At 48.2% G+C, this 22393-nt stretch overlaps 5 protein-coding genes and 1 non-coding gene across 6 annotated transcripts; 5 read left to right on the plus strand and 1 right to left on the minus strand.

The window, feature by feature from the left end:
* The first annotated feature begins 2398 nt into the window (after positions 1-2398).
* On the plus strand, positions 2399-2500 carry Asppvi_007587. Its single transcript has one exon. It is a non-coding gene; the product is annotated as a tRNA-Ala (tRNA).
* Positions 2501-4639: 2139 nt separating this feature from the next.
* On the minus strand, positions 4640-6859 carry Asppvi_007588 (Hsp70 family protein; the record flags this gene model as incomplete). Its single annotated transcript, XM_043303473.1, has 4 exons — positions 4640-6420; positions 6527-6592; positions 6649-6760; positions 6833-6859. 4 exons carry the CDS (start codon positions 6857-6859, stop codon positions 4640-4642), a joined length of 1986 nt encoding a protein of 661 aa, XP_043159408.1.
* Positions 6860-8797: 1938 nt separating this feature from the next.
* Asppvi_007589 (uncharacterized protein) lies at positions 8798-11318 on the plus strand (the record flags this gene model as incomplete). The annotated part of the gene is made up of 5 exons (XM_043303474.1): positions 8798-8820; positions 8890-8958; positions 9022-9495; positions 9551-11176; positions 11234-11318. 5 exons carry the CDS (start codon positions 8798-8800, stop codon positions 11316-11318), a joined length of 2277 nt encoding a protein of 758 aa, XP_043159409.1.
* Positions 11319-12286: 968 nt separating this feature from the next.
* On the plus strand, positions 12287-16457 carry Asppvi_007590 (SKI complex RNA helicase subunit SKI2; the record flags this gene model as incomplete). The annotated part of the gene is made up of 7 exons (XM_043303475.1): positions 12287-12516; positions 12570-15072; positions 15133-15412; positions 15469-15569; positions 15636-15656; positions 15720-15899; positions 15957-16457. The coding sequence occupies 7 exons, from the start codon at positions 12287-12289 to the stop codon at positions 16455-16457; spliced, it is 3816 nt and encodes a 1271-aa protein (XP_043159410.1).
* A 672-nt stretch (positions 16458-17129) lies between these two features.
* On the plus strand, positions 17130-20773 carry Asppvi_007591 (putative nonsense-mediated mRNA decay protein (Nmd5); the record flags this gene model as incomplete). The annotated part of the gene is made up of 8 exons (XM_043303476.1): positions 17130-17219; positions 17298-17376; positions 17501-17961; positions 18031-18215; positions 18278-20145; positions 20195-20373; positions 20429-20546; positions 20607-20773. 8 exons carry the CDS (start codon positions 17130-17132, stop codon positions 20771-20773), a joined length of 3147 nt encoding a protein of 1048 aa, XP_043159411.1.
* A 1110-nt stretch (positions 20774-21883) lies between these two features.
* Positions 21884-22105, plus strand: Asppvi_007592 (uncharacterized protein; the record flags this gene model as incomplete). Its single annotated transcript, XM_043303477.1, has 1 exon — positions 21884-22105. One exon carries the CDS (start codon positions 21884-21886, stop codon positions 22103-22105), a length of 222 nt encoding a protein of 73 aa, XP_043159412.1.
* Positions 22106-22393: the final 288 nt, after the last annotated feature.

A 22393-nucleotide genomic window follows, 5' to 3' on the forward strand; every position in this document is an offset into this window, starting at 1 on the left:
AACCGCCTCGCAAGGAAGGGGATGTGTAGACAGAGACAGATAAAGACGAGAACAGAGAGATGCAAGTATTATCAATTAGATAAAATGTAAACAAAGTGTTAAGACGATTATATGAGTGAGTACTTCGAAGGAGGGAAAGAAATGTATGAAAGAACAGAAAAGAATGATAGAAAGGCAATGGACACTGGAGATTGGAGGGAAATAAGGGAAATACAGGACTGAAAAATCAAGACTTACCTACACTTGCAGGGTGGGTTTGCAGCGAAAATCGAAGTAGTACAATCCAAGCTCACCAATAGAGTCACAAAAAGTCAAAAAAGCAGAAAAGAAGAAAAACAAACTGCTAGTGTGGCTGTTTTAGCTGCACCTTGCCCGTTTTTCTGCTTTCTAGACCATTGGAAATTTCCCGTGGACCCCCCAGTTGTTGATTGACGCCCGCTAGGGTGACTATTCTGGAGTAGAAGAATACAAGTGGTAACGGTTGACGCAAGGGATTTCTGATGGTTGGATTGATATGAAAACAAGGATTGAGTTTAGATACTAATTGAAGCATGTAACTAGTGGTCTACTCCTAGACAGGTAAGTTGAGATTAAATGCTAAACAATCTAGATGAGGAAAATACTTAATCTCTTTTCGATAGGCAAGGTCAGGGTAAAATGAAGCGAAAAAAAATTAATAAAGTAGACTAACTAATAGACTAGATGCAAATTGATTTGGACAGCTCTCATCAGCTAAAATGCTAGCCTAGTAGACTAAGATACTAGTAGAAGTTCTGTTTTGTAGAGCAGACCCAGTGGACTTTCGTGGTCATCAGAAAACAAACAAATCCATGGGTCAAGGCAGGGACTTGCAACAGCACTAACGTTAGTGAGCTCCCGTATCAGATGCAGACGCAGCAGTATAATAATAAAGGAGAGTAAGGATTGTGGATATTCACATTAAGATGCACATTGAGAGCCAAGTTCTTGATTGCGAGTAAGCTCTTATTTCCCTTATGACTTTGATAAAGTGTATCTGAGGTCAATTGAACTTGTTTAGATGCATGTAAGCAGCACCAGAAGCCAACGGGAGTGTGGATTGACTGGATTTACTTGGACGGCCTACAAATCAGGCGTAGTGCAATCGATTATTATTGCATAGATTGAATCAGGGTTCCCTTTTAAAACAAGACCACTACTGTCACACTAGTGACAAACACAATCCATAAAATGTTAGGACTAATGTACGGAGTACGGGGCCTTGTTTTCTGGATCAAGACTGGCTACTCACATTTGGCGGTGACGATGACTCCCAGAATTAAGTAAAATAGAGAAGAAGAGAAAAGAATCAATCAGTGCCTTGACCAACTACTGTAAGTACTACAAACTATCCCAGGAAGTAAGAATCAGTATTCATGGGATAGATAAACATCCCCAAATCAAAATAGAGGGGAATCAAGGACTGAGCCATGGCTAAAGTTTGACATGTATCAGAAGTTTCAAGATCAGGTTTCCAACACAATAACAACATGGATTATTCCACTACAATTATTATTACTAGTAGACTCGATGAGGATAATAAATGGTAGAAAATGCTCTTGTCTTCAGGAATGCTTGTGTCCAAGTAGACCAGGTGTACATTTCTCAGTCGATGCGGTCTCCTTCAATTGTGTTTTTCGTTTCCTTGAAGGGCGAAGAAAATGGAAAAAGGGTATGAAGAAAATAACCCCCCTCCACTTAATTTATTTATAGTGGGTAACAGCCAATGGGCATCGGGCGATCTACTTTTGTATGTCACACAATCAAAGGAGCTGGGCAGATAGAATGCCACAGAAGCTGGAACAAGTCCCAGCTGATCTCCATAGTCTGTCAAGAGAGGTACAATAATGCATGAAAATGTCTTTGATTTTCTTGTGTCGAACCCCCCAATCATAAGAGGAGCCAAACTACCATGGAAGCTCGAAAACACTGACGAGGTCACCAAGATCCATGAGAAATCGAATTCAATTAAAATTGATCATGGTCGTTATGAAGAGAAATTAAAAGCATCTTCGTTCCATGTTTCTCAGGGGGGGGTGAGCCTTCAAAAGTCATCATAGTGTAATTATGACCAAGTGGGGGGGAGCCAGAAAGTCGAATAAATCGATACAATATTGTTATTATTATTATTATTAACTGATCGACAACAGTACTCGTACAGTAAAACTTCATTATAGTTATCGGATTAGTAACTATGGCTAACCATTCACCTCCTTTTATAATTCTTAATTTGATGTCCCCCAGTATTTATCCTCTTCAATCTTCCAGATGTAATGCCTTATTGGCTGCTGTGGATTATCAACTCCGGATGCTTGGTTCAGTTTATAAGAAAATGGAAATTAAGTACGTAAGACTCTAATGAGAAATTTCATCAACGAATGGGCTTGTAGCTCAGTGGTAGTAGCGCTCGCTTTGCATTTATAAATGCAGGTCTTCAGACCATAATTGCGAGAGGTCCGGGGTTCAATCCCCCGTGAGTCCATTATCCTTTTTATTTTTTTCCCATCCATCCTGAATAAAGATGACAGGGTTTTCATAATAATAATACAAACAATGACGTGGAATGACTCCCCAATAAAAAGCTTACTGCGGTATTGGACGCGAGGTCTATCCGCTATTATGGTTCAATATAATCATACTGTGTGAAGCATCCAGGACGCTTGAGCCGAGTCAAAAGCAATCAGTATCGGCTGACGAAATTCCTCACCCTACAAAATGTATGGCGGTCGAGTAGTTGATTTATTTATTCTTCTACATTGCTACTGCAACTCTGCAAGTCTCCCAGTGGAGATTAGCTGAAGCTGTGGCAATCCGATAAGAGAAAATCCAGGCCCTGACAGTTGACACCATTTTTATAGAAATCGAACTAATATTGTCATTATGCTATCACCATGACTACTATTGACGACATGATTCGACGATCATGGTCGCAGCTCCCGCCTTGATTGACTTGGGCGCTCCCTATATTGGCTTTGGATATCAGCTAGATTAGACAAGACTCCGTATCGTGTACGAATGGACAAAGAGAGCCTGTAGGTCACTCGGACTCTGTAAAGTATAAACGTATCCTATGCTGTCCAGTGGTGATCCACTCAAATTGTAAATAGTCAAGGTTGAATCAATAATGGCTCGAGTCACGAAAGTAGGAGCCCTTTCCCCCCTTTGCTTCCTTCTGTTTTGGAGTCCGGAGAATTGTCTCAGTTGGGTTCTCCCAGGAGTGCAAGCCTACAGAATTACTAGGAAATGAGGCTAACAATTGCCTGAATGCATGTTGGAATGATTCGACATTCCTCCTCGACCCTTTCTTGCCAGAACTCTATCGATGGATCAAAAGTCGGTGGGATGCAAGGAATGAAACTAGTGTTGAGGGACCACTGACCGTCAATTATGACAATAATGGCATTTGGCACCTAACAGTCAATTCATTAAGGCAAGACTAACTGGAAATCCTGTCCAAGATGTCCATCTTAATAAGGGTTCTGGCTTTGATCTCTCCAACGACTGCATGGCTATTCCAGTGTATCTGATGATGTACTATAGATACTGCATTTCACTCCTTTTATTAATTTATTATCACATGACTATTATAATTACCAATGTCTCCACAGGCTAATTTGTAGATTTTGTACTAGTTTAGGGTGAGAATTAAATCAACAAAAATGGACAGCCCAAGAAGCTGTTAAAAGGATTTTAACGCTCTAAGACAATAATAATAATTGATAGACCTATCTACTTCCCATCCATCAAAATGTCATAGCTGACATCTCGGTTCCAATCAATAGCCATATCACTTAGTTTAAAGGTGACATAGACCTTCCATAGCTGTGTCAACAAAGGCAAACTAATTTTGGCAGATCGTCGATTGATCAAGGCTGTGCAAGCTCTAATTCTGCGTTTTGTCACATTATAATTTTGCAGAATGGACGGTACCACGTATTGCATGCTTGACCCGTAGCTCAATTCCCTTCAAAAGACCATAGTAATCTACATCTTCCAAGCCTCTATTCGAGGCCCAAGGATGCCTACTTTTATGTTGAGTATTTCAAAGTTTACCACATATCATGGCCATCGACCCGCAAGTCTAAGAGGCCAACGAGCGATCCTTCGGTTAGAAGATTAAACAAACGGCAGGCAAAGGACAATTATGCCAGCCGCTCGACGAACCGAGATGTAGCCAAATTAAGCAAGCGACTTATTTGAGAGGTTCATCATTTTCCAAATATTGTGATATTCGAAGAGAGGAGAATTTTCATATTGTATGCTCCTGAAAGACAAGCCCACCACATCCGTTTTGTGGTGCCCAGCCGTCATGTCATTAAGTTACACCTCAGGCAATCCTTAAACCTTTCCAAAGAACTGCCCCCATGGAAAAATGAAATCTCAAGTATGCTCACCCGTCCCAAGAGGTATGAAGGCAGAAAAGGAAATGTAAACACCGATACACCGAGAGGAAAAAGAGTACATGAAAAGGGTAAACAAAAACATGAAAGCTATCAATATGTATACATGTCATACACGTGTTAAGACAGTGATGAAGAGAGAAGAAGTTGATGGAGGAACAATCCTATAAGATCACCCATGAACTTTTGAATATGCCGCTCGGGTATAGTTAGTAGTACATTTAGGCCTTGTTCTCACCCTGCTGGCCCTGAGACTGCTGCTGCTGCTCGGACTGAGCCTTGTGCATCTTGTCAAAGAGGGTCAAGCTGGCAGTCTGGAGCTCATCGGTCTTCTGCTTGAGCTCCTCGGCGGTGGCGGTGCCCTCGCCAGACTGGTTCTTGGCAACGAACTCACGCAGAGTGGCGATCTTCTCACGGATCTGCTCGGCCTCAGCCTTGTCAAGACGGTCCTCGAACTCCTTGAGAGCCTTCTCAGTGTCGTTCAGGACGCTGTCGGCACGGTTGGCAGCCTCAATGGCAGCCTTGCGCTCCTTGTCCTGCTCACCATACTTCTCAGCATCCTCAACCATCGACTGGATCTCAGAATCAGAGAGACCAGAGCCAGAGGCAATGGTGATGGACTGGTCCTTGCCGGTGGACTTGTCCTTGGCGGCGACGTGGACAATGGAATCGGCGTCAATGTCGAAGGTGACTTCGATCTGGGGAACACCACGGTGGGCGGGAGGGATACCAACAAGCTGGAAGTTTCCAAGCAGCTTGTTGTCCTTGACAAGCTCACGCTCACCCTGGAACACCTTGATCTCAACAGCAGTCTGGAAATCAGCGGCGGTAGAGAAGGTCTGGGACTTCTTGGTGGGGATGGTGGTATTGCGGTTGATCAGACGAGTGAAGACACCGCCGAGGGTCTCAATACCGAGGGAAAGGGGAGTGACATCGAGCAGCAGAACGTCAGTAACCTCACCAGCCAGGACAGCACCCTGGATAGCAGCACCGATGGCGACAGCCTCATCAGGGTTGACAGACTTGGCAGGGTCACGACCGAACATGGACTTAACGGACTCGGCAACCTTGGGCATACGGGTCATACCACCAACCAGGATGATATCCTGGATATCGCTGGCCTGAAGGTTGGCATCCTTGAGAGCCTTGCGGACGGGTTCAATGGTGCGGTTGATCAGGGGGTCGACGAGGGACTCAAGCTGAGAGCGAGTCATCTTCAGGTTGATGTGCTTAGCGCCGCTAGCATCGGCAGTGATGAAGGGCAGGTTGATCTCGGTTTGCAGGGAAGAGGACAGTTCGATCTTAGCCTTCTCAGCGGCCTCACGGATACGCTGGATAGCCATGCGGTCGCCGGAGAGATCAAGGCCAGAATCCTTCTTGAACTGCTGGACGATGTGGCGAACCAGGTGGATATCAAAGTCCTCACCACCAAGGTGGGTGTCACCGTTGGTGGACTTGACCTCGAACACACCCTTCTGGATCTCCAGAACGGAGATATCGAAAGTACCACCACCCAGATCATAGACGGCGACAACACGGTCGGCCTCCTTCTCCAGACCGTAGGCAAGGGCAGCAGCGGTGGGTTCGTTAACAACACGGAGAACGTTCAGACCAGCGATCTGACCAGCGTCCTTGGTAGCCTGACGCTGAGAGTCGTTGAAATAAGCAGGGACAGTGACGACAGCGTTCTTGACGGGCTTGCTGAGGTAGTTCTCAGCAGTCTCCTTCATCTTCTGGAGGACGAAACCACCGATCTGAGATGGCGAGTACTTCTGACCACGAGCCTCAACCCAGGCATCGCCGTTGGTGTGCTGAACGATCTTGTAGGGGACCTCCTTGATGTCACGCTGGACCTCGGGATCGGTGAACTTGCGACCGATGAGACGCTTGGTGGCGAACAAAGTGTTCTCAGGGTTGACAACGGCCTGACGCTTGGCAGCAATACCGACCAGACGCTCACCATCCTGGGCGAAAGCAACAACGGAGGGTGTTGTTCTAGCACCTTTTCATTAAAAAGTCAGCTAAACTGTCACAAACCAGAATCGCGGCTGAAGCATTGGGTTCATGCTCCAATCAGAAGACGCCATGAAAAATTTTTTCTAACGTACCTTCTGCGTTCTCAATGATCTTGGGGGTCTTGCCCTCCATAATGGCGACGGCCGAGTTTGTAGTACCTAGGAAAGCTGTTAGAAGGAAAATCTTGAGTGTGAACACTGCCGAAATAACATACCCAGATCGATACCAATGACCTGGCCCTTAACCTTCTCACCCTCGGTGGAGTTCCATCTCCGGAAAGAGGCGCCGGGAACTCTGAAAGCAGGGGTGCGGGCAGTACGCGGCAACTGAAAGAGAAAATCAACGGTTAGTCCGGAAGATCGAGCTTGCGATGATGTTTCGGAAGAGGATGAACATACAGCGCGGACGAGACGAGATGGCATCATCGTGACTTGATTAAAAAGTAGATAATACAGAAACTCAAAAAGAAGGAACTAGCGAGAACTCCGGTCCGATTCAATCGAAGGGAGAACGAGATGGAGGAAGAGAAATAGGGAAAGGTACGGAGGATGAGAGGAGGAAAGGAGATAGATGACTTTTTTAATGTCTGGGGAAAAAGAGACTTCAAAGGAAGAAGGGAGAATGGGCGGGTAGTAGTAGAAATTGCACGGAGACCTTCGGCCCGTCGTCGAAATTGGTAGAATCACGGCAACGTAGCTGGCCACCCAATGATAGCCGAGTTAGCCTTAGACCGCCTCCTAGCCGGGCCAATCACCGGCTGTGAGAGCTGGCCATCTAAGTAAAATTCTTGGTAAGGTACCTAAAGGTACTGAGCCTGGCTGGCAGTAGCAGGTACTCTTACCTCTTTATGTGAAAGGAAAAATTTTCTAAATATTCAGATATTTCATATGCCATATCTTCTCAGTGCTCAATTAGTGGAGGAGAACGAGTGGCCATGGGAAGGCAATTATATATGGTCTGAATGCAGGACTTGAGCCACCGTTTTAATGCTGATGTAGCTCTAGTCTATGGCGCTGTTTTGCCTAGAAGAAGGACGGTTCTATATCATTTATATGAATGACCTTGGAACAGCCTAGTATAGACAATATCTATATTGATATGTGTTGTAATGAACTTCCTTATATACACTACAAAGGAGAAGACAACACCATGCGGTAGATCTTTCACTATTTCTCTGCTTCAGAGGACTATAGGTATACTGCCAATATCAGCCCTACGGAAGGTCTGTATCCTATACCCCTGTAGTAGTGGTATACAGAAAAGGGCCGGGAATCAACTGAGAAATCCGGTATTGTTTGGTAGAATGGAATTCCATATTACTGTGGCAATTCTGAATTTCATATACGCCGTACTCCGAAGCCGGCGTTGAGAGGACGGAATTTCATCCAATTGTCCCATGATCTACAACTGCTTATATGCCATTCCGAGGGTGCAATTCGTCAGTCAGCTTTGTTCGTCCCGATAAAGGGGTTTGCCAAATTGTTCTCCCAATTGATGTCACGTGGCTCGGAGATCTTGCTAGCATTCCGGGTCCCAGCATGACGACTAGCTCTCTTCAATAACTGCGGAGGGCATATTTATCTGCCGATATTTGCAGAAGACTGCCTTGATGTTTAAGGAGTACCTCTGTAACTAGGCGCAAGATATATCATTCAATGAACGACAACTAGTTACACCACAGCAAATGCACGATACTCATCACGCGATCTTGGTACTTCGTCTGTGTGAAGAGAGAATCCGGTGTTCACTGGCCTGCGAGCAGATTATATAGACTCCATCAACCTTTCCTCAACGTGCTGGATGCATCTACTTTCGGCAATAGACCGACTAGTCTGATTCCGGAGACTCGACATGAGGGTAATGAGATGGTGGAATGGAATCTCGGCCAGCCGCATTATTCGCTGAAGGTTCCCCCGGATTTGTCTGTGACAAGACTTACGTCATCAGCTCCGGGGCCAGTGATCACAACCCCAGGCCTCGACCATTCCCAAGTCGTCACTCTCAGTCACACCATCATACTACTACACCCTTACCTTACCTATACCTCTTATCTACCTTACCCTAGCTGATTTTATGGTTGACGATGATCCAATACCTAGGTAGTCGCAGTAGTAACAGCAGCAATTATCCTCCGATTCTGATCACAACTACCTTTGGTTCGGGTGGTGCTACTACCAGGTTGTAGGGTACCTCACAGGCAGAAAGCACGCTCGCAATTTTGTCCATCGCCACTTACTACACTACTTCTTATCATATTCATCGTCGTCATCTTCTTTGTCTTCTCTCTGCAGCCCGCTTCGGCAGCCGCGGCGTCTACCCCAGTCCCGCTCCAACAATGTCAGCGTGATCTTGACAAAACCATCATGACTACGGATTCTGCTCTATCGTTGGTCCAAACCTGCCTTTAGTGTTGGCTTGTTTCAGCTTCACCTGGCTAACCCTGTTGTTTTATTAGACATCACTCAACTGAGTCACTGATCCTTGCAACAAAACGCCGATTTTTCCCTTTCAAAATACCTAACTTGTCTGTCACTCTGCTACACTGACGAGTTCGTCGCATGAATGGGTCATGCTAACACTACCGTAGCCACCAACAACTTCGCCACTATATCAGCACTGCCGACCCGGACAAAATCTACTTAGTCGCTGACAGGGTGATATTTTCGATTCACATTTCGTCGCAAAAGCGAGAGACTATAGCGGTCATACCGTTTGAACCGAAATGTCTTACCGCGGGTTATGGTTGGATAGGTGTCGGGGGCTCCGATAATGGAGAGTGTGCCTTTGTACGGATCGCTGATCGGGCCACGCGTGGCGATGCATCAATTTTGCCGTCCTCAGATGTCGACAGTGCCTTACCTATCAACCTGGAACCTCCAACAAGCCTTTCCCCTCCTTGGCCCTCTCGGGGAGAGTCTGAGTCGAGTCACCAGGCTTCACGACCGCATATGCCCGAGGTACAGTTGCACAAGTTTGGGGGCAGCATTGTGAACTCAGTGACTGTTCACCGGTTGCCCGGCGCCGACAAGGGATTCGCCGATGAGGACATTATGATTCTAAGGTATTTCCACCATAGATGACTTCCGGTCTAATAGTTGGTGCTGAATGTGCGGCAGTAATAATGACAAGACTGTTACAATCTATTCTCTAACTCGGTCGAAAGTCCTCAAGGTCCTTCATCACCCCGCATGCATGAATTATGCTATTATGTCACCGGACTCCACTCTGCTCGCTGCGGTTGGAGATGAGACTCGTGCATATTTCTATGATGTTACATGTGATTTTGAGACAACGGTTCTGACAGACAACGGTGAGAAGCTTCCTGCATGGGACTGGGATCTTATCCGTTGCATAGAGATGGATATTGGCACGCGCTTTGATGATGGTTGCTGCTTCACTGTTGCATTCTCTCCATTCAGTCGACTGTGCGCTATCGGTTCACAGTCGGGAGTTATTACAGTGTTCGACGTGGCCACAGTTCGAGACACAGCAGGCGAGCCAGACGGTAAGAATGCGATAACATGCAATTTCAACTCATCAAGGCCATGCTGTAACGGTGGTGCTGTGCGATGCATGGCTTTTGCACCCGAGCCTTGGGACCTCCTGGTATGGCTTGAAGACAAAGGACGAGCCGGGGTCGCGGATGTTCGCCAGGCTTTCATACGCAGACAGATTCTAAATCTGGATATGAACGACCCCGACTTGCAAGAAGTATATACAGAGCCGATACTAGATGACTCTGAAGAACTCGAATCTGATCTTGACGGTCGGGTTCTCGCTGAATTTCGGCATGGAACGGATGCACCCACCCGTGCTATCCTCGATTCGATCGAGCGTACTTCGAGTGAGCGGGGAAATGGGGCGGATAATTCTCCTTTGCGTGAGAGCTTGATACAGGACCTCACACAGAGAGAGAGGCTGATTGTGGAATTCTTAAATACAGCACGTTGGACATCGAGGTTAGAAGAAGGTCTGACTGAACGGCGAGCTAGAGTCAATGCCCAACCGCACCCTGTGCCTCGCTCTCAGTTTCAAGCCTCCACAGAAGGAACTCATCGACCGTCCCGTCCTACCTCGCCACCACACCGAAGCGACGCCCTGGTTGATACATTTCGGGAAAACTACCTTGGCCATACAGGAATTTCCGGCCGGAACTTGAATGCAGGGCGCGACAACCCTGTGACTTCTCCACAGGGATATCCTGAGGGTAATGGGACGGTTATCGGAACTGGGGCCAATGTTGGACCGCAGCCAAGTCTCACTCTGAGCTGGACAGCTTCACCGTCAGAACTTCAGTCCGCTACATTTCTTGACCGCTTGCATGCTGCAGACCCTAATACCGATGGTCCGAGCAGCTCTAATAGTGAAGAAGGCTCGGAGACTCGAGCCCATGAACCTCTAACTCGCCCGTCTGCCACCATTGATCGTTCTGGCGCTTCGCGACTCACGGCATCCGATAGTCGGCATGACTTGGGACGTCTGTCAACCTCAGAATTGAGGACTAATGTCGCGGCAGAGCGGCTTCGAAGGCAACGACAAATTATCAACGAGGCGCAACACAGAAACAGTCAGCGCGAACAACGATACCGGCAACAGCTCTTGGGTTTTGAACAGACACGCTCTCCTAGATGGATCAGGAGTGTCTTGAACGAACTCCCAGACAGGAGTCTGGGGCCCGGAGCTAGAGACCAGGAGTCAGGTAGCACGGCTGGACTGGGTTTCGGCGCTGACGGAAGGACACTGTAAGACCTGGCCGTGGCCTTTTTTCCAAGCTCAAGTAGGAAAACTGACTTGAACAGGTATGTCGCCACAGTAGATGGCATTTTCGAATTCCAGATCAATACTGCTGACCGAAAGACATTCCCCGTTATGTCGTATCGATGAGCATACCCTCGTCAGAAACCGGGGGCTCTGTCATTCCCGTTGGATGCTTTACTATTGATATGATGAGGTGGAAACACCTCGTCGACGACGCAATTCCTCGTCTTTTTCATCATKATTCTTCATCTCCTTCGTCTTATTTCAAACTTCTGTCGATCTCCTTCCCGTCTTCCTGGCCTCGGTTACATACTGAAGTCAGGGGTGCCCATTCTTACGGTGCAGTGCAGCGACCGAGGAGAGCCCATCAGACGGCTTCGAATATACCACAGGTTTCTTGTCACATTTTGAGACACTCGTCTTTGCAACTTGAGTATGCATGAGTGGGAGACTTGAATTTTGCATGGATGGTTCAGTTTGGCATGCTACATGATGCATCTATGCATGGCGTTCACGGCGACTGTACATGGTCATTTTTGTATGCAGGAATAGCTGCTGGATATATGGTGTGGCAGAAGGTTCTTCTTAAGTCCATTGATAATAAATTACTATGATATGTGGAATTATAAACGTGCGGTAAAGACGTCAAAAGCAGGGAGACACACATCTAACTGCTTGATATCAATTAGCAAGTACCTCGCATTAGCTAAGGAACGAGAATTACAGCACAGTCCCCACTCCGACGTCAGCGAAAGTTGTGTGGKGGCTCGCTTTAGTGTTACTGCCATTCATCGCCGCCATTTCATGAGATACACGTACTCGTACAGTTGCTGGCTTCTAATTTCCTCACTCGTTTATGAATATTAGCTGCTTAGAGCCATCTTCTCTGTGTTAATAATTTCCCCTCCCACATAGACTGTTCTCGAAGTATTCACTGGCAAACCACGTGACTGTGAATCTGGAGTGGAGGGTCGTTGCACTATTCTGTGTCTCCAGATCGAACATCCCTCAAATCAAGCAAACGTCGCACTGAATCCCAGCGAGACCAGGCAGGATTTTTATAGTTCTGACATCTCTCTGCACCGCTCCTTTCAATGGCGGAAACGGTGGCCTCCATCTTGGCTGACCTGAACCTCAACTCCGAGAATCTAAGCGGCTCCGCCTTCGATGCTCAGCTTGCTGAAGAGGAAAATGGAACCTTCAGACACCGTGGTCCTCGACAGCGGCCACGACAGAGTGCCTCAGATCTCAAAGCTGAATTGGAGAGAGAGTTTTTGACACCATCACCACGATTCAGCCCAGAATGGCTCAACCGCCTTCAAAAGTTTGTTTTGGCAACCTACGCCTGGTTTGTATTACTACTAACGATCCTCGCAGGCGATGGGATGTCCCGACTGACTACACGGACCTCTACGAGATTGCTCCCACACAAACACGGACTATTGTTCGGTTTACCCGGGAAGGTCTGGAGGGTCGAGTCACTGGTTACCATGAAGTCACGGTCCCCGCTGCAGCAGCCAACGCCAAAAACTCGACGTCTCTACTGCGCAGGCCCGCGGGTCGTGCGGACTTCGTGAGAGGCGCGGCAGGATTTTTCCCATTTGCACCGGGAGGACTCGATGGTGTTGAGGCTATTGCTGAAATGGAATCTGAAGCACAGGCTGCGGAACGCTCAAGAACTGGTGGCAAACAGTCCGGTCTCGACCGTATTATCAATTTTGGAGCCGAGGGTGGCCTCTTGGAAATAGCCCCGGGCTTTTCCCGCGGGTTGCAATTCGAAGCGGCCAAGACCAAGGAAGGAGCGGAGGGTGACGAGGAAGTCAAGCATGCCCTGCAGCAAGAGGAAAGTGATCTCCATGTAGAGCGAGACGAAGACGCCGTCTCAGACGTTGAAGGTGGGGTGAAGATTGGCGAGGATGATGAATTGAGTGGCGAGGAGGATATCGATTCTCTCCTCCCCGTCGAGTTCCCAGCCTTGGAGCCTCGAGCACCGTTACTCGGCGGCGTCAAGCAAAGGCAGGGTGGCAAAGAGTGGGCTCACGTTGTGGATGTCAATAAACACATCCCTAACTTCCATGAACTCGTGCCTGACATGGCTCGCGAGTGGCCATTCGAACTGGATACCTTCCAGAAGGAAGCAGTGTACCATCTCGAGAATGGCGATTCCGTCTTCGTCGCGGCTCATACTTCAGCCGGTAAAACTGTCGTTGCAGAATACGCTATAGCTCTGGCCTCGAAGCATATGACCAAGGCGATCTACACGTCTCCTATCAAAGCCCTGAGCAATCAAAAGTTCAGAGACTTCAGGACTGAATTTGATGACGTTGGTATTCTCACTGGAGATGTTCAAATCAACCCGGAGGCCAGCTGCCTGATCATGACTACTGAGATCTTGCGGAGTATGCTCTACCGAGGTGCGGATCTGATCAGAGATGTCGAATTTGTGATCTTTGACGAGGTGCACTATGTGAATGATCTCGAGCGAGGTGTTGTTTGGGAGGAAGTCATCATCATGCTTCCGGAACATGTCACTCTCATCCTGCTCTCTGCTACAGTCCCCAACACCTATGAATTTGCCTCCTGGGTTGGTCGTACGAAGAAGAAGGATATCTACGTCATCTCCACCGCCAAACGTCCAGTCCCACTGGAGCATTATCTCTGGGCAGGTAAAGACAAGTACAAGATTGTCGACTCGAACAAGCGTTTTCTCGAGACTGGCTGGAAAGAAGCAGACAACATCATTTCGGGCAGAGACAAAATCAAAGCACAAAAGGCCGCCGAAGCTCAAGCTCAGTCTCAAGCACAGCGCGGAGGACAGCAAGGCAGAGGACGTGGGCAGCCTGCTGGTAGAGGGGCTCCTCGTGGAAACGCTCAGCGGGGCGGTGCTCCTCGCGGCAGAGGCCAGCCAGCTAACAGGGGTACTGGCAATATCGCTCGTACGGGCCGAGGTGGAGGACGAACAACGGCTGCTCAGGATAAGACAATCTGGGTACAACTAGTGGGGCACCTCCGAAAAGAGAACTTGCTTCCAGGCTGTATCTTTGTTTTCTCGAAAAAGAGGTGTGAAGAGAACGCCGACTCACTCTCCAATCAAGATTTCTGCAATGCTTCCGAGAAGAGTTTGATTCACATGTTCATCGAAAAGTCCCTGACCCGACTCAAGCCAGAAGATAGAACGCTGCCACAAATTCTTCGGTTGCGGGAGCTGCTAAGCAGAGGTATCGCCGTTCACCACGGTGGACTTCTGCCAATCATGAAAGAAATTGTGGAAATTTTGTTCGCAAAATCGTTGGTCAAGATTCTTTTCGCTACCGAGACTTTTGCAATGGGTCTCAATCTGCCCACACGAACGGTCGTTTTCTCCGGATTCCGAAAGCACGACGGTAGAGGCTTCAGAGATCTCTTGCCAGGCGAGTATACTCAGATGGCAGGACGTGCTGGACGGAGAGGTCTTGACACTGTTGGATACGTCATCATTGTGAGCGCTGGTAGAGACGAGGCACCCCCTGCGGGTGCTTTGAGGAAGATGATCCTTGGTGACCCGACAAAACTCCGGTCTCAGTTCAGACTCACTTATAATATGATTTTGAACCTCTTGCGTGTGGAAGCTTTGAAGATCGAAGAGATGATCAAGCGAAGCTTCAGTGAGAATGCCACCCAGGCTCTGCTGCCGGAGCATGAGAAACAGGTCCAGCTTTCTGAAGCAAGTCTGGCGAAGATCAAACGAGAGCCTTGCGATATCTGCGACATTGACGTGGTGGCCTGCCATGATGCAGCTATCGAGTATGAGAAGCTAACGAGCGAACTTCACGTTGGTCTACTTGCGTCTCCTGTCGGGAAGCGTCTATTTATGCCAAAGCGACTTGTTGTGTATCGAAAGGTGTGTCGGACAGTGGATGTCATTACCTTCTGTTTTCGCATTGACTAAACCTTTTCATAGGATGGTTTCCGAACTGCAGGTATCATTGTTAGAGAAGGTGTCGGAGGAGGTGCCACTCCTAGCATACAGGTCCTTGAGATTGGCAAATTGAGCCACAGACGCCATCCAAGCGACATTTTGCCCTTCCTTCCAAGATTCCGACATTTGCTACAACCTCTGCCGACTCGTGCTGCCGACATGACGCTGAAAGTTTGCAAGATTCCTCTTTCAGACCTAGAGTGTGTTACCAACACGATGGTGAAAGTGGGCGGTCCAACATGGTACCTGAATATCAAGAAAGGTTTGATTTGAACTTTGTGCCCATCACTGTGGCAGAAGCTAATTCGAAACACACAGAGGCAATTAAATTCGCGGATAAGGAGCTTTCGAAACTTTGCTCTTCCTGGGCAAGCCCTGTCTGGGATGAGATGGATTGGGCTCGGATCAAAGAGCTACAGGTGCGAGACATACTAGAAAAACGGCAAGCACAGGCAGCTATCACTCAATCTTGCCGTTGCTTACAGTGCCCGTCGTTCTTGAAGCACGTGAGTTGCCATCGCCTTTATAACCGGTTCCTCGTAAACTACATTGTTACTGACTTCGGGCAGTTTGAGATGCAACACGATGAATGGCAGGTGAAGGAGAATATCTCCCAGCTGAAACAGCTTATGTCGGACCAAAACCTGCAACTACTACCGGACTACGAGCAGCGCATCCAAGTGCTAAGGGACCTAGGGTTCATTGATGAGCAATCCCGAGTTCAACTGAAGGGCAAAGTTGCATGTGAGGTGAGTCATCAAATCTTCCATGAGGGCTGGAAGTGTAGAGCTAATATTTATGGACAGATTCACTCGGCTGATGAACTGGTACTGACGGAGTTGATTCTCGAGAATGTCCTGGCCGAATACGAGCCTGAAGAGATTGTTGCGCTCTTGTCCGCATTTGTCTTCCAGGAGAAGACAGAGAACGTTCCTACTTTGACCCCTCGTCTAGAAAAGGGCAAGGAGTCGATTATTCGGATCTCGGAGAAGGTGAACGACCTCCAAATCCAATACCAGGTCATTCAGTCTAGCGAAGACAGCAACGACTTCGCCAGCCAGCCCCGCTTTGGTCTGGCAGAGGTAGTTTACGAATGGGCCAAGGGCATGTCCTTCAACCGCATCACAGACTTGACAGATGTGATGGAAGGTACCATTGTTCGGACGATTACTCGACTAGACGAGACCTGTCGCGAAGTAAAGAACGCGGCCAAGCTGGTTGGAGATCCGACGTTATACACGAAGATGCAACAGGCGCAGGAGCTGATCAAGCGCGATGTCATCTTTGCGGCGTCTTTGTACATGTAGCATGCTTAGAAGGGATCATCGTCTTTGCTTCTCCTCATTACGCTAGAGTACAACGAATTGCATGATATTGGGAAGCAAATATCTCAACTTACAAGATGATGACCACGGAAGGATGGGGAAACAAAAACCACCCGATACTCTAATAAACCTGATAAAGGGAGAGCATGAAACAACAATGCTCTCAGCCTGCTCCATACAATAAGGATCGTTTGTAATTTGAGATACGGAGAATGTTGAAGCATTTAGTAATCCAGGAACCATGGAGGTAATTCGGGAGAAAATTCTCTGACCGCGCGAGGCGGCGAGCATTCTGATTAGCTGCGATTGCGATAGGCGCGGGGCGGGCACAAAATTCATGAAAAGCAAACCCAACTTTAACCACTGAATGTTTTCTTCTTGTGGCCCAGTCCTAGTAGTCTGTGCTTTTGCTCTGCCCTGCCCTTTTCCTGTGATTGTCACTACTGGACTAACTACCGGGAAAATAATCTGCACCCTATCCTTCTCTACCACTGCCTAATATCCGCTACTTATCTCCTTTCCCTCTCCTCCCCTCTCCTCTTCTCCTCTCCTCCTTCCGCCCCCATCTTCCTTTCGGGTTCACCACCTCGTGACGGGGTTTCTTCTATTCGGAGTTCTTGATTTTTGTTTCCAGGGGTCTGTTGTTGGTGCGAAATGGATGTTGCAGCTCTCCGAGACCGCATCCAGTCTACTCTCGACGCAAATGCGGATAATCGACGCCAAGCTGAATTGGATTTAAAATATGTATGTGGGGAGAGGACTCCGGAATGAGGCTTGACAGTGAATTTCTTTGGCATAAATCTAATACTGGTAATTATCTAGGCTGAGACACAACCTGGCTTCATAAATGCGCTTCTGGATATTTTGCAGGGGGAGCAGAACAATGCTGTTCAACTTTCGGGTACGTTGACCCCGCTGGATGTCCAAAATTCTATTTTTTTTTTTTTTTTTTATTCGGGCCCCTGAAGATCGATCGAATATTGGCCTTTCTCTGAACATAACTGATGATGAGTAATTACTTGCAGCCGGTGTCTACCTGAAGAACAGAATCAACCGCGGATGGTCACCCGTCGAAGACAGCCCCCTGCGCGCACCGATCCCAGAGGCTGAAAAGCCCAGCTTCCGAGAGAGGCTGATCCCAGCACTCGCATCGACGCCTCCCAATGTCCGCGCACAGCTGGTACCTGTCCTTCAAAAGATTCTTCAGCATGATTTCCCTGAACAGTGGCCGGGTTTTCTCGATATTACCCTTCAGTTGCTGGGCACCAACGATGCGAACTCCGTCTACGCCGGTCTACAATGTCTGCTGGCCATCTGCCGTGTTTACAGATTCAAGGCTGGAGAGAAGAGGGAGGAATTCGACAAGATTGTCGAGCACTCATTTCCTCAGCTCCTGAACATTGGCTTGAAATTGGTCGACGAGGAAAGCCTGGAGGCCGCTGAAATGCTCCGGATTGTTGTCAAGTCCTACAAACATGCTATTTATGTGGGTGACCCGGAAATGAAATGCAACTGCTGCGGGAAAGGGGCAATGGCTGACTGTTGGCGATCATAGTTTGAGCTTTCGCCTCATCTTCAAAGCCACCAAGCGACTGTCGACTGGTGCACACTCTTCCTGAGAATCATTGCCAAGCAGCCTCCTGCCAACTCCATGATGGAATCCAAGGAAGAGAGGGAACTCAATCATTGGTGGAAGTGCAAGAAATGGTCGTATGCCAACTTGAACCGTCTGTTCATCAGGTGAGTGGATGTCTCTTCCGGTTTTGTTTGACGGTGAACAATTTATTTACAAGAGTCCTTAGATACGGAAATCCCACCACAATGACCAAGTCTAGCACCCCGGATTACTCCCAATATGCGAAGACGTTTATCAGTACTTTTGCTCCGGAGATTCTCAAGGGATATTTGCAGGAGATTGACAAGTGGGTGTCAAAGGGACAGTGGCTCAGCAACCCTGCTCTTGCCTACACCTTGATCTTCCTGGAAGAGTGTGTCAAGCCCAAGGCGATGTGGGAGCACCTGAAGCCGCACATGGACAACTTGATCGCTCACTTCATATTCCCGATCATGTGCCAATCAGACGAGGATATTGAGCTGTTCGAAACCGACCCCTCAGAGTATCTCCACCGGAAGTTGAACTTTTACGAAGAAGTTTCGGCGCCGGATGTTGCGGCCACGAATTTCTTGGTCGCGCTCACGAAGAACCGGAAGAAGCAGACTTTCTCGATCCTTACCTTCGTCAACAGCGTTGTTAGCAAGTATGAATCTGCGCCGGACGATCAAAAGCTGCCCCGAGAGAAGGAAGGTGCTCTTCGCATGATCGGTTCACTGGCCTCTGTCATTTTGGGCAAGAAGAGTCCGATCGCCGACCAGGTCGAATACTTCTTCGTTCGTCACGTTTTCCCGGAATTCCGCAGTCCTCATGGCTTCCTCAGAGCTCGCGCCTGCGACACTCTTGAGAAATTCGAGCAGCTCGATTTCCAGGACCCTAACAACCTCATGATCATCTATCGGAATATCTTGGAATCGATGACGGATCCTGAATTGCCCGTCCGAGTGGAGGCCGCTCTTGCTCTGCAGCCCCTCATTCGTCATGACATTATCAGAACGTCGATGCAGCAAAACATTCCCCAGATCATGCAGCAGCTTCTGAAGCTCGCCAACGAGGTCGACGTGGACGCTCTGGCAAATGTCATGGAGGACTTTGTCGAAGTTTTCTCTGCTGAACTGACGCCGTTTGCCGTGGCTCTCAGTGAACAACTCCGTGATACGTACATGCGTATCGTTGGCGAATTGCTGGAGCGAAACGCTGCCAAGGGCGAAGAGGACACATATGGAGACTTTTTGGACGATAAGAGCATTACTGCTTTAGGTGTGCTGCAGACCATCGGAACACTCATACTGACTCTCGAGAGCACGCCTGATGTGCTCCTGCATCTTGAGACGATTCTCATGCCGGTTATTAGCATCACGCTTGAGAACAAGCTTTACGACCTCTACAACGAGGTCTTTGAGATCATTGACAGCTGCACCTTCGCCTCGAAATCCATCTCCCCTACAATGTGGCAGGCTTTTGAGCTCATTCACAAGACCTTCAAAGCAGGTGCCGAGTTGTATCTGGAAGATATGCTACCTGCCCTTGACAACTACGTCGCCTATGGCTCGGAAATGCTGGTTCAGAACCCTGCATACCTTGCGGCCGTCGTTGGCATGGTCGAGGATATCTTCAGGGACGAGAAAGTCGGCGGTGTCGACCGGATATGTGGGTGCAAACTCGCGGAGACCGTGATGTTGAATCTGCGCGGCTATATTGACCAGTACATCCCTCTCTTCATTGAGCTTCCAATGCGCGTCATTGAGGCTGGGGAGGCTAGGACGAAGTCCTACCGTCTTCACCTGATGGAGATGGTAATCAACGCCATTTACTACAACCCTGTCCTCAGTCTGCAAGTTCTGGAATCCAAGGGCTGGACAAACAAATTCTTCAGCACGTGGTTCTCCCACATTGACAACTTCAGACGTGTTCACGACAAGAAGCTGTCGATCGCAGCGATCAGCTCGTTGCTCACTCTGAAGGCTGGAGACGTTCCTGCCAGTGTGCAGCAAGGTTGGCCTAGACTCCTTCAGGGAGTCACCAGACTCTTCCAGACCCTGCCTGCAGCAATCAAGAGTAAGTTCCCGACTTCTTTTACCGCTGAATGTTACTAAGCTTTTGAAAGGCCGCGAGGACGCCACGAAAGAGTCCGACTTCACATACGATGACGAAGGTGAAGAGGATGACGAGGAGAATGACTGGGACGGCGAAGTTGAGTGGACCGAAGGGGATGAGCTCGAGGGGGCAGCCGAGGGCGACGTTCCTGATGAGAGTGCCGCCTACCTTGATTTCCTGAACCAGGAGGTGAGTCGCATCATGATTTCGGTCTTCAGAAAATCACACTAACCCTATTTTCCAGGCGCAAAAGTTCGGCTCCTTTGCTGACGACGATGATGACGAGCTGGATGAGGAGAGTTTGCTTGAGACGCCACTGGACAAGATTGAGCCGTACGGCATGTTCAAGCACGTATTCATGGGTATGAGTCTTCCCCTGATGTGGTATGGTGCGCTTTAGCTAACTTCGGACTCCCCACCAGGCCTTCAACAGGAACAGCCACAGCTTTATGAGAATCTCACGAAGATTTTGAGCCCTGAGGAACAGCAGATCATTCAGGCTGTCTTCCACGAGGCTGATGCCAAGGCCATGGCAGCAGCTAACGTGGAAGCTGTTGCTGCTGGAGTTCAGGCTAACGGCACMCAATGAGACACGACTTGCAAACAGAATCAAAAATTAAAAAAATAGAAAAGAAGAGATCTTCGGCCGGTCGACGAAATGAACCAGTTGACATTTGCTGAATCTTCCACATTGATGATATAAGAACATGCCATGGCAGTCTGTATGGCTGTTTTGTCTACAGCTCTTGGGCTTTGGCTGTCTTCAAGCAGGCGCCTGGATTGAATAGGGCTCTCCCGCCGCATGTGCTCGTTTTTCCTCGCCCCATTTCTTTTTGTCATTTAGATCGTTTTCCTTTTTTCTTTTATTTTTGTCTGAATGCTGTCATGGCCCTTTTGGTTCGTCTATAATTGTCACCATGATATCTCTACACAAAAGTCCCACCATTGTGATTTGACTCCATTTTCCCCTGCATACATGTACTGCACAGAATCAGATTCCCCCATCAATCAATCCTGGCACTTGGCTTAGGTTCATGTTATGCTTTGGCATGAGCGAAATGAAATGCATTCTACGATCAGAGAAGCAAGCTCCAACTATTTTCCACTTCGTTATTGGCTGAGTAATTGACGCCGCGGCCACAAAACTTATGTAAGTCACATGATCTAAGTGCAAACAGCACAAACGACCCAGCCTATGACGCCATATCTGAAATCATGCCTGCTACAATGTAGATAGACAGAGTCGAGTGGTCAACGATGCATCCAGTGATAGTGCCTCGTCAGTTCTTTCAATTGCAGCATGGACCGAAGACTGCGTACTATATAGTTGTGTCTTATAACTCAGTATTTGTTTTATGTACGAATTACCCCTCGTACTAGCAGAAGTACTTGCAGCGACAAACTGATGATAGCAGTGGGCCCCATCTCAACGTCATGATGATGAATCCCAACAAGGCGACCCTGTCTCCAGCTCTTCATAGCGTTTTAGCGCAAGTCGTCTACACTTAAAAGGCTACGTAGGTATCTTGCCGGACATCTCTCACACTAGCAAATTATCAAAAAATCATCAAACCATCCACACAATTGCAGTCTGATACCTACCATTGACACATCCTCCAATCCCTCCACAAAAAATCGTAAGTCCTCTACCCCTCTCATGAATCATGGATTCCGACTTATAACCGGTTCCCAGAGCAAAATGTCCGCACAACGCTCCGGCCGTCAGTCCCCTCCTCCTGAAACCCAGTCCGGCGCCCAGCAGCAGGATCCCCCCTCGGCGGGCAAGACCCAGCCCGAGCTTCGTGGCGACCCGCAGCACTCGCAGCGTGAGTCGAATGAGACCAAGGAGTCGAAGCTGGAGAGTAACCCCAAGCATCCGCTTGAGGATATTGAGGCGGCCAAGTACTCGAAGGTACATTGATGGGGCGGAAGGGAAATTTTTATGATGTATTTTTAGACTCCACTTGACGTGTGAATGAAACCTACGATTATTGAAAGAGTATTCTCCTCCTGGGAGGAATTATTTGATTGTGCACAGATTGTGCACAAAAAGGTTTTTCAAGGGGTGTTAAGTACAGAACGGAGGTGGTAGTGACTGCGATCACAAAACTCTTCCGATGAATTACTTGTCATGAATTGCCGTGAAACACCAGGTACTGGGGGATTTCAGTAAGAACAAAGAATTGGCTTGCGAGCAATATAGAAATAA

This window comes from Aspergillus pseudoviridinutans (genome assembly GCF_018340605.1).
Source record: "Aspergillus pseudoviridinutans IFM 55266 DNA, scaffold_5, whole genome shotgun sequence".
NCBI classification, from domain to species: Eukaryota; Fungi; Ascomycota; class Eurotiomycetes; order Eurotiales; family Aspergillaceae; genus Aspergillus; species Aspergillus pseudoviridinutans.